The 15,655-nt window shown below is 35.5% G+C and overlaps 1 protein-coding gene across 2 annotated transcripts in view; it reads left to right on the top strand.

Moving 5' to 3' along the window:
- Positions 1 to 15,655, top strand: part of LOC138708061 (zinc finger protein Xfin-like) — a 41,837-nt gene that overhangs the window by 15,640 nt on the left and 10,542 nt on the right. The window contains exons 1-4 of one of the 2 annotated variants that reach the window (XM_069838191.1): positions 5,849 to 5,974; positions 6,072 to 6,170; positions 10,430 to 10,519; positions 15,579 to 15,616. In XM_069838191.1, the coding sequence (XP_069694292.1) occupies positions 5,945 to 5,974; positions 6,072 to 6,170; positions 10,430 to 10,519; positions 15,579 to 15,616 (257 nt within the window). In that variant the 5' untranslated portion in view covers positions 5,849 to 5,944. Of the gene's footprint in view, positions 1 to 5,848; positions 5,975 to 6,071; positions 6,171 to 10,429; positions 10,520 to 15,578; positions 15,617 to 15,655 lie in introns of those variants that run through there. The other variant, XM_069838190.1, reaches the window with a different exon arrangement.

Below are 15,655 nucleotides of genomic sequence, written 5' to 3'. Positions count from 1 at the left end.
ACTAAATAAATGTTTTTCAAACAAAATGATAAATCCTAAATTTCTTATTTATTACTTATATGCTTGGGGACAATGGATTCTACTCCTCAATATTTATTACACTTGCCATTTATGTCTCTTAATCAATTAAAAATAATAAAAAACACAATACCAGAGGAGCACTCTAAATATAGACAAGAAACTAACAGGAATGGGGATGTGAATTTGAAGAGATATACAAAAGAAAAGTATGAAAACATAGAGACAATTGGAGGAAAACTTGAAATCTACGTTCTGAAAGGAGAACATGAGGAAAATGATAATGGTGATGAGTGCAAGTACCAGAGATATGGTTTATACACAGTGTTGTCATGGTAATTTTTTTTTTCTTGACCATATGCCCCCTTCTTTTCTCCTTTGAAATATGTATTTTGGTCAAATCTTTCTCTCTCTCTCTGTGCCTCGTGGATGTTTTTATGTCAAGAAAGAAGTAAATAAATTGTTTGCTCTATATTTTAATTGTAAAACAAGCTTGATTTAAAGAAGAGCCCATGAAGCTCTAAACGATAGATTCACGCTTGTCTTTTGTTGGTAATTCTCCAGAAAAGCTACATTGAAGAAAGTACAATTTCCTATTGTTTCACTGGCTTCTGTGAGATGTATGCAGTTTTTGTTTGCAGCCACAAATACTTTCAACATAAACGTTTTTTAATACTTACCTATATGGTATATTCTAATGCATTGTTGTAGTCCCCCCCACACTTGTTACAAATATGACACTTGAAAGGTCCATGACGCAATACTAAGAAAATAGACCATTTTCCTAGTAATTCCTGGACCTCTCACATGTTATGTTGGTAATTAGTAACAAGTAGTGGGAAGGAATTGGCCTACAACAGTGCATTAGAATAAACATGTATCGGACGATTTTTATGTTGAAAAAGTGTTTGTGGCTGCAAACTAAAATCATTTGTTTTTCATTGTACATATTCCACAGAAGCCAATGAAGCAAAAAAAAAAAACTGTGCCTCCTTTGGTGTAGCTTTTCTGAAAAAAAAAAAATCACTTTTTATAGATGGTTCTGGACTCCAGCAGTGTAGAGGCGGGCTGTTTATGAACATCAAAGAAGATATATTAGGAACAGTGAGAGGTGATCTAAGATCAGCACAGCTCTCCTTACAAAAATATAGATCTCTGTGTACAAAACTTAGGCACTCATACACTGTATGGCTCCATATAGACAAAATTTTCTTTCCCATTTGGTTCATTAAAAAATTATAGATTCCCATATGCCGTATGGGCCCCAATGACAGTACTGTTTATACATTTCATTAGCCCCTGTGCCCGACTTTTTTTGTATATTAACTTACTGTAATTCTTTCCTAAAACATGAACATTGGTAATAATATTTTAAATAGTGCCCCTCACTGCAGTACCATCAACTTCTTTGTACTTAGTATTCATTTTCTTCATATGCATTATTTTTTTTTTATTTCAATATCAGTACTCTTAAGATTTAATCTTCCAGAACAATAGGTGACACCTGTAGAGTTCTGTGAAATCAATAAGACACTATTTACTGAACTATCTTAAAAAAAAACAATTGCACACCATTAGCTAGCCACCAACCTCAACAGTGGACAACAATGAAAAAACCGTCCTTTTTAGCTGTAAACAGGCTACACATTGAAAAATTTGTACAAATACTTGAAAAAGATGGTTGAAGTTAAGCTGCACATTGACCAATTTGCACTAATACGTTAAAAAGAACGTTGAAATTAGGCTCCATTAGATATGTTTTAATTCCAGCAAATAGGATGGTTTCCAGTCACACACCTTCAGTTTTGCGAAAATTTCATCCATACCTGCTCATCCAGATAAAATCGAGTAAAAGAGTGAGGTTTGTGGCACACTATATTTTTCATTTTTCTGTGGCCTGTTTAATTCTAAAATTTTGGAGAACACAATTGTCTCTATCTACTTATTTGATCAAAAGAGGTAGTAACTCAGCTACTTCTGCTGGATTTGTAATTATTTTTCTGTTAGTTAAAAATTCCAAATGGGTGCTCTATATTTTCTCATCTGGTTGTACGAGGTGCGTCCATAAAGTAACTTTCCCACTTGTCACACAGCTAGCAAACCATATGTTGCGCGAAGTGACTGCATGTACGTGATAGAGTAATGTCCTGGCATGGCGCATGCACTACCAGAACTTCCCGAGTGCTCTCAGTAGGTTTGTTGCATTAGTTGAAGATGGATGCTCCTATTCCAGCTCCCACCACGTGTGAAGTGTGATCATTGATAAAGTTTTTGAATGCACAGGGCATAGCATCGATTGAAATTTATCGTCAGCTGTGCCAGTCTATGGGTCTAACGTCATGAGCAAGCAGATGGTGTGTTGCTCCACTAGGTCGTCTGTGATGATGGTTGGCATCCTACTGCACTCCTCGTCATGCACATTTTGGTGTTCTGCTGAAAATTGTCTACACCAGCAACACATCATCTGCTTGCTCATGACGTTAGGCCCATAGACCTGGCACAGCTGACGATAAATTTCAATCGGTGCTATGCCCTGTGCATTCAAAAACTTTACCACTGATCGCACTTCACACACGGCAAGAGCTGGAATAGGAGCATCCATCTTCAACCAATGCAACGAAGCTACTGAGAGCATTCAGGAAGTTCTGCTAGTGCATGTGCCTTGCCAGGACATTACTCTATCATGTACATGCAGTCGCTTCATGCAACATATGGTTTGCTAGCTGTGGGATGAGTGGGAAAGTTACTTTATGGACGCGCCTCATATCTGGGACAATCAGCTTTAATAATGGAACATATTTTCGTGCGTGATATCTTACACTGTAAATATTGTGGCAAGGTCTAGCATAAAGACTTTGTAGTGGTCAGAATTCTATGGAGTAGGATGCTGTTCAAATTATAAATGCGTGGACAAAAGTCAACTACAGATGGAGAGAGAGCTGTCATAGAGAATGTACCACAATCCAGAGATGTTGTAGTAAGGTTAAGATGTCTGCTGTCTTATGTCCATGCTTTGTTATTGTATGCAAGTGATGGGAGGCATTAAAATAACCGCTAAGAGGAATGTGGCAAGAAACTGCTCTTGTGGTGCTGAGTGAGAATTATTCATTAACATTGATAGGGTAGAAACCTGATAACTTTTTTCGAATACTGCCTCATGTTGCTTGTGTGTTAATTTCGTGAGTAAGAGCTTGCCACTAAACTGGAGAATTAGGTAACACAGCTTTCAACTGTACCATTATATTGATAACCAAGTACACAATGTCGTCAACATATGGGCATGACATTTACCTGTGACATCGTTACCAGGAGAAATTTGATTTTATTCTCCCTCCCTTGTTCTCAACATTACTGAGAGGTAGTGCCACTGTTAATGAGTTAATGACAAGGTTAGGTAGCATTTGATGAGACATATTAGTGCAAATTAGACGCGCTGACAGTGATAATGTTAGGTAGGGTTTGATGAAAATGTCAAAACTGATCTTACTCTATACTCCAAGAGGCCGAAGAAAATTGGGAAGACCGAGAAAGAGCTGGATAGAGACTGTAACAGACTCCTAGGTCTAATATGTAAAATGGTTATGATGATGATTTCAGTGATATTTCCTGGACCATATCGTATTTCTACTTCATTTCACTGTAATAACTTGCTATGATATCTTCGAAAACATGTATTTTCTTTTAAAGCATTCAAAAAACCGCCATTATACTCCGTAAATCTTGCACGTGACTAGTGAAGTGAATTTTAAAGATTATAGTCACGAATTTTACTAACAACATTTCGATTCTCTTTCGTTTCACAAGGCTTGGTGCTTTTCCTTCTTCTGTTTTAAGGGTATTAAACTGTAGCACTTAAGCACAAAAGGCCCATTGTGCACCCCAAAAACTGGAATACAATCCAAAAGACTGCAGTGTGACACAAGCCTTGTGATATTACAGGGTTTAATTTCCTGAAATTCCTTAGGAGACAATATAGTATATGTTTTCCGAGATAACATTGCCTGATTTGGCTTAAACCTGGGCAATCCAGCAAAATGTGAGGTGATGACTCAACCTCCATCCCACACTTCCTACAAGTTGGATCATCACTAAGGCCCAAAATGTGAAGGTGCTTATTTAGATGGCAATGTCCAGTCAGAAACCTGGTAACCCATCCTAGAATTCTCCTTTCCAAGGCCAGGAGTTGTTTAGTTGAGTCAGGTTTTGGTTCTCCAATAAGAAGTTTAGCTTCTCTCATAGCTGTTGCATATCTCCAGGCTCCTAGTAATCCTTTCATAAGTTCCTTCTTTAGAGCCTGTTTGTAGTTAATCGGTTCCTTTAAGTAAACTATTTTCTTAGTCATTGACCTCAGCTATCTTGAATGACTCTCCAAACAGTCGTCGTATGCACCTTCAAGCACACAATTAAAAGGTCAACCAACAATAAAACATATCAATCCATTTAAAATAACGAAGTAGACTTTCATATCTCCTTTACATCTCCATCTGTGCAAAAACTATTAATATCATATTATGTCCCCATTCAAGCCAAGCAAATTTTATCTGAAGAATTTTCTTCTGACACTACAAATGGCCACGTTATTCAGGTGACCTGTTTTAAGTGCCTCATCCAGTATATCTAATATTTCGACTGTAGCCCTCAGGTTCAACCAAAAGCTCGTCTGCTGGTGCAGAAAGCAGCAGTAGCCTTTCTTTGTATGATATTCCACATGAGTTTTCCAAATCAGTTTGGCATCAAGGATTACTCCTATGTATTTAACTGATTTTTTTAAGACGAGGTTCTTGCCAAGTAAGGAAACTCTTGGTATATTTCCCAGTTTTCTTTTCTTCATAAACAGAATCATTTCGGTTATGTTAGGATTTACCATGCACCATGCCTGCACCCTGCTCAAAGCCTCCTTTTGAAGCTCAACACTGTGCTGACATGACGTCCAAGAGTTAATATAACTACATAGGGCTGAGTATAGAATTCTACCCTATTAAGATTATAAGTTCGTCTATCACTAGACACCACAATAAGGGTGATAAGATGCCCCCCTGAAGGCACTCTCTTGTGATGAAACATAGTTATTATGCTGTCATTAAGACATGCTTTAACGATTCGCTGAGAGAGTAAGGTTCTTATCCATCTGTTTAAAGTATCTTCGATATCTCTTCTCTCTATAGCTTGAAAAATGGAGTCAAAGGATGTGTAATCAAAAGCTCCTTCAGTATCCATGACTCGGTAGAGCCTGGTCACTAGTGGAAAGTGTAGTTGGCACTGCTACATTATCCATTTGTTCCGAGCTTGCTATTCCTATCAAACTTTACCTACCATTGCGTCAAAAGCATCTTATATAAACTTATATAACACTTACCTTTCTTCCCACCACAATCTGAACACATGCTCTCGCCATGAAACAATACTAACAATACCATCCCATCGCACCTCCTCATACTCATCCTCTTTCACAATAGCCCTGCCAAGACTCTGGAATTCGTTACCTGCTAGCATCAGGGACTGTCAAAATAAAATTGAATTCAAACGCAAACTTACTAGGCACTTGGTCAGTAATTGAGACTCGTTCAGACATGGTTTCTTGTAAATAGTTCTCTTAATCTATCACAAAATATTTCAATATCCGGTAATTTCATCACTATAGAATTTTGTTATTCTAGGTTTAATTTGTAATTCAGTAAATACAAAAATATTCTTTGTTCTTAACTTCTATGATAAAATGTCTAGCTTTCTTTAATCAGGTAATCTTGTCGTACTTTAATTTTTATTGTAATTGTAAATTTAATATTAATTGTAATTTTATTCTTCATATTATAGTTGTAATCCCCTGACGGCCTTATCTCTACCAGGTTAAATAAATAAATACTAAATACTGACTAGATGAGAATGGTCCAGGAATGGGGCAAGCACGTGTGGAAAATGCTGTTCAATGCTTGACCTTGATCCACCAGTTCGAAATGTACTGACAATAATTGATTTACTTTCTGCATGTTAGTCTGCATGAGACACAAATAAGCAGATAGAATGTTATATTCTCACCATTGTGTATTTCATAGGGTGCAGATTTCAAGGAGAAATTGCAGAATCTCCAAAAACACTTGGATCAAGTGGAGGGAGACAGTGATCTTCAAGAAATGCCACATCTCGAGCCTCAGGTAACTATGGCCATCTCTTGTACTGACTGACTGACTGACTGACTGACTGACTGACGAGTTCACCATGTCCTCAGTTGCTGAAATTATTGTATGTGTAGTAAATGAGATTCTGTAATTTCTGTTACTAAAACAGTTTTTAAAGTAATATTACTAATTCATATCGTCCATTTTTCAAGTAGCAAGAATAAGTACAATCGAGCCTCAATTGCAGCGATATTTTACTACTTAATTAACTTATTATTCCCAGAACATGAATTTTACCAGCAATTGAAAAGTATTGGGAATAAATTCGAATAAGGAACAAAAAAAAGTTTCTTTCCCAGGCAGGATTCGAACCACGAAACTCTTAGTTACCATAAACTGGGGTTACTTTGAACACAGAGGAAAATTTGAACATTCTTTCAGAAAATCATATTTAGGTTTCTACATGCTGCACTTGTTGTAGATTGAGATAAATTTGGTATGAGAATGATTTTATGGTAATTTACCACCATCTGTAACAGGTGCAGCATGTAGAAACCTAAATATGATTTTCTGAAAAAATGTTCAAAGTTTCCTCTGTGTTCAAAGTAACCCCAGTTTACCGTACCAGTCTATTGTGCTCTGGAGTGAACAAGGCTCTGAAATCAGCTACAAGGGTCAGTTCGGTTTTTTTGCTACTACTGTACATATTTCTGGGGGTATGGAAGAGGAGGCGAGATAGCCTTAACTCCTTCAGAATAAATAAATGAATAAATAATAATAATAATAATAATAATAATTATTATTATTATTATTATTATTATTATTGTTATTAAAGAACGTAAAATCGTACAGTTTCATATTAACAACCTATAACAAATGTATGTAGAGTGTTCATGCATTGCAAAAAGATGAAGAAATCATGTTACATATCATAGCAACATTAGTTTGCATCAAGTGTTTCTCCACGATCTCTGACATAGTCTCGTGTTCGCAATATTCTTTTGTATCTTCTTAGTCAAAAGATAATAATGGAGACAAAGATTTTATCCTTTCAACGTAAAATAAAACTATCCATCTAGGAAAATATTGCGTCAGGACTCTGATTTCTCAGTGGTCAATATGATAAAACAACAGTTCGAGGAACGAAGAAACTGGGAAAAAATAGCTTTATTAATATGGGACTATTTCTGGGACCAAAAAAGCAGACTAAAAATAAGCAAAAACTATAGGGGGAATGATGCAACGAGGCTCCATTGTACTCATTCTTGCTACTGTTCTCCAAACAACTTGAATATTCTTTAGAAACTGTAGTGTCTCTTGCATCTTGTTTATGATCTTTTTCAGTAGCTTCACTTATGATTTCACATGACAGGAACATTTGAGCTAAGAGATACTGTTCATGCTCCAGTAACTTATGTAGCTGCATGCACAGACTACAAGACTTGAGTTTACCATATATATTAAGTGTTAAACCTACATAGCAGTCTTTCACTGTGTAATCACTAGATTTAGGAAAAAGTATTACTATCCGCTAACTATGCAACGTAGTATATTTGTGTGGCGTAGGATGGGGTTGAACAATGATAGACAGTGTGATGCTGGCAGCAGTACAGTTGATTCAAGAGAAATAACTGATTGTTAAGTACTTTTCTTTTTGTGTTGACATTATATTTCTAAACTAATGGTAAATTAATAATCATTGTCTATTTACCTGTTATTTATTTGTGTAATGATGAGACTGAATCACCTTCTGCACTGATTGGAAATGGACAGGGTAATATTATTGCATGCATTCAACCTCGTTTCCTATCGGCACACTGTTTTATGAATTCATAAATACGATTCGGTGTCTTAACAAATACCTTTTATAACATTAGTCATTAGTCTGTCAACATCAGGAAATTGTGATCTCACCTCATCTACAAGTATATGCAAGACATTCACATGTATCATATTCGGATAATGCTGTTGAAGAAACTTTGCCGATTTGCTCATGTAGGTTGCAGCATATGAAATTTTTTTGCTAGATATTTTCATATATCATACATGATGGAGAAAGCATACTCATAGCATTAAAAAGTTCACGCATGGTAAAATAAATAACCTTGTATAACGCTTCAGTGGTTAGAACAGGGCTGGGCAGCAAGAGCGGATTCTACTCTCTCACGGGGAGCCATATGATTTCTCTTCATCCCATTTCTTCCCCGCTGAACACCGTGCAGCGTTGATTCAGTGATGGATGAATATTAAGCGTCCCCGTTTAGAGTCTAGATCTGCTCCCGATGCCCAGCCCTGGGTTAGAAGGTAGAGTCTATCAGCACCTTCTGTGCTTAATCACCTACAACTACATCAGCAATGTGGCATCCGGCTGAGTCCATACTTTCATACCCAAATTTTCTTATCTTTTAATTTATTTTTCACTTCAATAATACATTGGCCATATGAATGTTGTACATAATTCTTCCAGGGTGTTGATTCTGTAAGAATTTTCCTCCATGTGTACTTTCCCAAAAAGCCTTACAGATTCTTCTGCAATTTATTTAGCGGCAATAATAGGAAACATTCTTTCACTTAATAGTGATATAGACTCTTGTTGTGCTTAGGTAACTTGACATTTTCTGTTTATTATTATTTTTATGTTTCCTAACGTTACAAGCCATGTAACATACTACTTTCACTGCACAAATTTATAAGAGTTCACTGTCGTGAATGAAAAACTCATTTTGCCTCTGCTGGTCAACATATTTTCTTAGAATCTCTATCTTAATTATGGTCGTGGCAATGTTAACATACATCTAGGTCGTTAGTCTGTTGTGTTATTTTTGACTGCGCTGTACTACACTGTGCTCTGGGATTACTGTGAGCTGCCCAATGAAGTGTGCACAGGTATTGTGCTTGTAAACATTAAGTATAGTACATCGCAAGACTAACTATAAGCAATACTTTTCCCTAACTCTAGTAATCACTAATCAGACTCAAAATAGAAAAGGAAATCAGACTACTAAATCATGTACCAAGAGGGAGAGGAGTATTTATACTTTAAACTGATTCATATCAGTTTGTTTCTTTTTATATTACCATATTTACCTGCATAATTTCCTCCCATAATTTTGAACTCTTATATTAAAAATAAATAGGCACACGTTTTCCCTTCAAGACCATCTTTCGTGAAGATTCAAAGTATCGTAAATATGTGCACAGAAAACACAAAGTTAGTATTAAATTCTTCTACAGTGAAAAACCCTATAATTTCTTTGATGGCCTGGAAGATGATCTGGATTTCATCTCTTATTAAAATAGTAGAGTGTAAAATATACGTACGTTTATTATCTTTACGCAATTAGTTAATTTTCATACAAATTTTCACGTGAAGTTTAACTACATGATTCGAACAAAGGGGAACACAGTAGGTACAACTTAAAATGAACGGGATTCAATCCGGCATCGAAACTTGAATCTGGTGTGGCTTAGTGGATAAAGTGCCAGCACGTAAAGATGGAAACCTGGGTTCGAGTCCCAGTGCCAGAGAGAATTTTTCTCCGTTCTAATGATTCTTTATCTTATGGAAATGCAGAATTACTGCACTGAAGCTCCTTACGTACTTTGGTACATCATAGTAATATGATAAAGCGTAAGTAACCACTTTGTGATTCAAGATGGAGACATGTTCCATCAGACCTCGGCCACTTAGTCACTCGTAATGAGTGCACTTCTGTACTTGTGGTTGGACATTGTGTCTAATGTCACACATACTGTGACACGGTACACGAGGTACAATCAGGCATCAGAACTTGAATCCGGTGTGACTTAGTGGATAAAGCGCCAGCACGTAAAGCTGGAAACCTGGGTTTGAGTCCCTGTGTCAGAGAGAATTTTTCTCCGTTCTACTGATTCTTCACTACATGATTCGAGGTTAGTCATAATCATGTTACTGGCATTAGAACTGACTCATATCAGTACAAAGAAAAGCTGCAAAATTACTGAAATATTGTGTGTGTATATAATCTGTTTAGTATGAAACATTAATTTGATTAGTACATGAATTGTTAGATATTATTTATTTTATGACCAGTTTATTCTCAATATTTTGTACACATCGCGTAATTTCCCTTTCCCTCCATTTTTCAAATTTTTAGAAAAAATAGGTGGACAAAATTACACAATTAAATATGGTATATAACAATGCTGATTTCCTTTTTACAGCACAGTAATTTTCTGTTAAGCAGTGTAAAATGCATTCAATTTATGAGTACAGTATCATAATCCTGAATTTACTTAATGTGCATCATTCACAGTTGCCAGTGCCCATCCCACATTCTGCAGGAAGAGGTACTGAGCCAGAACAGAGCCCTACCAACACACAGTCATCAGGAAAGGAGGACCAGGCAAGTCTAATTGTACAGTAGAATTTCTATACTTGTGTTTTCTTTTTATTGTTCAATTATTTCTTTGCCAAACTCTTACTTACGAGGCTTGTTCAGAAAGAAATGCCCATTATTTCTTGTTGCAAAATATTTACTTAAATATATGAAATTTACATCCAATTGGCAGTAGTGGCTCACCATAAAAAAAAAGATGAAATGCTGTTCACTTACCAAATGCATGAACAGTTTTACCAATATAATGAGTGGGCCTACTATTCGTAAACTACGTACAATTTTACTAGTTCTAGAACACATGCAAGAAAATTAATTTATTTCAGGACTCGCCCAATTTCTTGCATGCCAAGTCAATCCTCCTATCTCTTAGTGATGTAGCATTCTGAGGGAAATTTTCAAACAGAAAAGCTTCTTTCATCGGAAGAATTTTTTAAAGTTATGTTATACAACTTCTCTATTTTCTTAGCACGTTTTAGAACAAAGAATAAATGGAACTGTAGGTCGTCCAGAATTTAAAACATCTTTTTTATCCTCATATTTAAATCTACAAAACGGCATTTTTAATAAATTACAAACTGTGTCATTTTCGGGATACATATTTCGCACTCATTTATCAATATTTTCTGTGTACTGGTACCTAAGTATTTGTATAAATAGCACTATAGTAATTAAACATATAATATACACTGTGATGTAGCATTAATACACTATATATACTTATCACTAATATACTCTAAATACGTTAAATAATAAGTTAATATTTAGGTACACACTATTAAACTACATGTGTTAAACTTTCAAATACAAGAGCTGGAACAAAAACTAGCAAGTTCATAAGCTCATGAAAAGAATAATAATGCACGCTGTGGAAAACAACTTTTAAACTTTCCGAATGTATGTGGGGTGTATTCCTGATAAAATAACATGCAGCCAGCTAATTTACCACGCAGGGGTGGCTGCTTGGACACAGGGAGTGAGAATACTATTCTCGAGTCAGGTAGTACATACTGTAAAATTTCACAGCCCTTCAACAATAGCCTCCGGCCTTGGAGACCAGCTTCAACCCTTCTCTATTATTAGTACAAGTCTGACAGTTCTCTCCGTAACTGAAAGACTCAGAAACGCACTTCATTCATACAATCTTTCTTTAGTACATGACGTCACATTACCATGGAAACAAAGTGCTGTTTGAGAATGGGAGCCCAAATAATTTCACCTCTACAGTATCGTAAGTTCCTATAGACACCGCTCGATGCTTGTAACAGTTGTCATTATTCTATTCAGCGGACGGTTACAGGTATTATTTAAACAACTAAACACTGTTCAAAACGACTGAAAAGAAAACTTTTATTTTATTTTAGAAATACGGTACCGATAATAGGTAGAATTAATTATTAATACGAGATAAAATTGTGTTTTACACGTAAATAGGTGAATTGGCACTTCACCTACTTCACCTGAATAGCTGCTCCTGTCAATTGGATGTCTTTTACACACAATATTTTTCTTCGTAATCTCCATCAACTTGTATGGCCATCCTCCAGCATGAAACAAGCATGTACATGCCTTGCCTTACCAGTTCGCCTCTTCTGCATGTAGCTATGTCCTCACTATATCAATCATTCGCTTGTCATCCTCAAACCTTGTCCCACAGATAGAATTTTTAAGTGCTCCATAATTGGAGGGAGTGAGATCTGTACTTCATCTGTATCCAACCCAATTTGATGATGGTTTTCCCGGTTTTCAGACTTGTGCAAAAGTGTGTATTATCATGATGAAGCAACATTTTTGCCGGACTCAGTGAAAATATGGGCCACTAATCAAATTATTTTTCTTAATTTATTCTTCTTGCTATATTTTCAGTATCTCTTCAATCGAGATTTAATATAATTAATGTCGGTTACATCACACATAAAAGTAACTTCCAGTAAGTCCACCATTGTGGAATAATGGTTAGCATGTCTGACCATGAAACTAGCGGATCTGGGTTCAAATCATTGTTGGAACAAGTTACGTAGTTGGGGTTGTTGTTTGATGTTTTACCTTAAACAATTGAAGCAGAATTGTTGTAACTTTCGGCATTGGACCTCAAACTCATTTTACCATTATTAATTTCAACTTCATCTAGAATCATTGTCATATTGTACTTGGCATCATTTTGAGGAGACTGCCGTAGCTCCAGGGGAATGGAGGAGCATTATTCATGGACTCTGTTGGAACTGGGTATTGCTGAATCGATAGATGGCACCAAATGCTGAATCACAATATTCAGGAATGTAATCCTACAGACCTAAACAATCATCCCTACAAGAAGGAATGTTAAGCACAATTATCTTCAGGCTGCGATGCATGCCTTTGAGCCCCTCTATAAAATAAAATATTCAGCCACCATTCGAAAGAATGCAGTATGATGCAGAACATTACTTATCTCATTATTTACTAGTTTAATTTCATAATAAAAGGCTAAAAAACGTTGCAAAACCCTTCTTTTACTTAATCTTTTGGCCCTTCATTTGTAAAGAACATCATCTGGTTGAGTGTAAGAGAAGGCCTTACGGCCTTAACTCTGCCAGGTTAAATAAACCATTATTATTATTATTATTATTATTATTATTATTATTATTATTATTTCAAACAAAGTTCTTCAAATAAATCTTGGAATAGCGTGTGTGTGGTTTAATTAACATGAGATATTGAAATTGACAATAAAAGGTATTTTATTCATTACAGGTTAGGAATTATCATCACATTTAACAGCCACCAGCGTGGCCCAGTTGGTTAAGGTGCTGGCCTGCCAGTCTGAAGTTGCACTTGGGCGCGGGTTCGATCCCCGCTTGGGCTGATTACCTGGTTGAGTTTTTTCCGAGGTTTTCCCCAACCATAAGGTGAATGCCAGGTAATCTATGGCGAACCCTCGATCTCATCTCACCAAATACCATCTCGATATCACCAATCTCATCGACGCTAAATAACGTCGTAGTTGATACAGCATCATTAAATAACCAACTAAAAAAAGAATCACATTTAACAGAAAGATTTTCTTGATGTAGTATGCAATGATTAGTAAATGACATGTATACAGGTGTTTCAAACATCTCTGAAACAGAGTGGTGGCAGAGCAAAATTGAAAGTCGAAAATGCACACTGCGAGTGTGGGAAGTCAGACTACGAAACAAAGAGCCAGATTGAGAAGTAAAATAAATCAACTAAATCTATGTGAATGGGGTCAGATATCTGCAAGTATCAGCAGCAAAGTAGAAACGAAATTTTAACAATTTTAAAATATACACAAAATATAACAATAAGAATAAAAACAATATTGATGAATTTTTAGATACACTGAAACTGAGATTTTCCATGGTCTCAAGATGGTTGAAACGTTACATTACCAGACAGGAAAATGGCTAGAGAACAAATTATTTCAAGGAAAATAAGGGAAATTCTACAGCTTCATGGAATGTAAACAGCAAAATATCCAAACTTATATCCAGAATGAAGGGCATGCCGAACAACACTGGTCGTGCATGAGTCTAATGAGGTTTTTTTACTAAAATCTGTAGGGCTTGTAGGCATACCGCCACAGATAATTTAAATATAGATATGTGGAATGAAGTTCTCAGTAGAGAATCCCATTATGCAAAAATATTGTTTAATATTTGTAACAGGTGCTTTATTTATAAAATGAAAAATTATTTTCATTTATATGTTTAATTATTTTCCCTGTGCTGATTTATTTGATATATACATAATAGCAGAAAGTATCCATCAAATGCAAAAAAAAAAAAAAAGAGTAAAATAAAAACTGACCCTACCATCCTGAAATTTTCGGAAACGTGTTCTTCTCTCTTAAATTATTTCGTATATCTACTCGGTTACAGAAGGCATTTTGTCTAACTTCTGATCTCTACTAATGAAATACTTCGTAGCTCCAAGGTCTATCATGATGTGCTGAGCGTGAAAAGCAGCTCTATAAAAATGACAAGTGGTGCTGCATCAGTATAATGAACTAGAGTGATTTATTTATGCGGAAAATAGTCTTGCTGTGAAATTAAACGTGCATTTCTAAAGATACAAGCAGTGAACTTCTTCTTTGCTAGATTTTTTTGGCTTCATTTATTGTGAAATACACGAGACGCGTCCAGAAAGTAAGTTTCTGTGGGGCTATTTATAGAAAGAAAACACAATTTCATGCAAATATTTATTTGGAACAGATACAGCAATTTCTGAGCTATTTTTTAACATATTCCGCATGTAATTGAGACATTTGTCATGCTGTGGGATCAACAGAGAAGTGCAGATGGCTGTCACACACTGGTTCCAATTCCAGGCAGCAGATTTCTACGACACAAGGATACAAAAGTTGATCCCACAGAATGACAAATGTCTCATATTCTGGTGGGAAATATGTTAAAAATAGTTCAACAATTGCTGTATCTCTTCCAATAAATCTTTCTTTTCTTTCTGTAAATGACCCCAGGGAGACTTCCTCAGAATGACAATGTCATGACATGTACATGTTAGTAATTTTAAATATTTTTAAACAGTCATATAAACTATATAGAGTATAAAATAAGTATTTTCCAATAATAAAAGTAGGAAAAATGGCCTTTTCCTGTTTTGCCAAAACGTTCAACTAATATGTACTTCGAGATGAGTTTGTGTCACCACATCTGATCTGTAAGAAATTGGTAGGGTTTTGTTCTGCATGAATCGTTACATCGTAATAATATTAAAAATCATATATGAAGTTGATTTTTAATTGAAAACTCGTTCAAAAAGCTTTATAATATTACTTCTGTTTTCTTAGTTTTGAAACTGTTGAAAATGTGACTCTCAAATTTTTAAAATTATAAATGAATAAATCTGATGAACTTTAATCAGACTGACATTTATACATTAAAATGAAATAATAAGAATTAAAGGGATGATGGTTAAATTTGTATTTATCATTAATTTTGTATAAAACCACTAAATTCATGAAAATATTTCCACTTCCAGTATTGCATAGACGGTATGAAACAAAGTTATAAACAGCAATTTTAACGAATTTTTTCTTCCTTTTTAGGATATTGAGGAGATAGATGTTTCTGTTCAATCTGACAGGTAAGTGATTTGAAGTCATGCAAATAGTGTTTAGTAAAA

Source organism: Periplaneta americana, chromosome 10, assembly GCF_040183065.1.
Source record: "Periplaneta americana isolate PAMFEO1 chromosome 10, P.americana_PAMFEO1_priV1, whole genome shotgun sequence".
NCBI classification, from domain to species: Eukaryota; Metazoa; Arthropoda; class Insecta; order Blattodea; family Blattidae; genus Periplaneta; species Periplaneta americana.
This window is presented reverse-complemented; position numbering and strand designations above follow the sequence as displayed.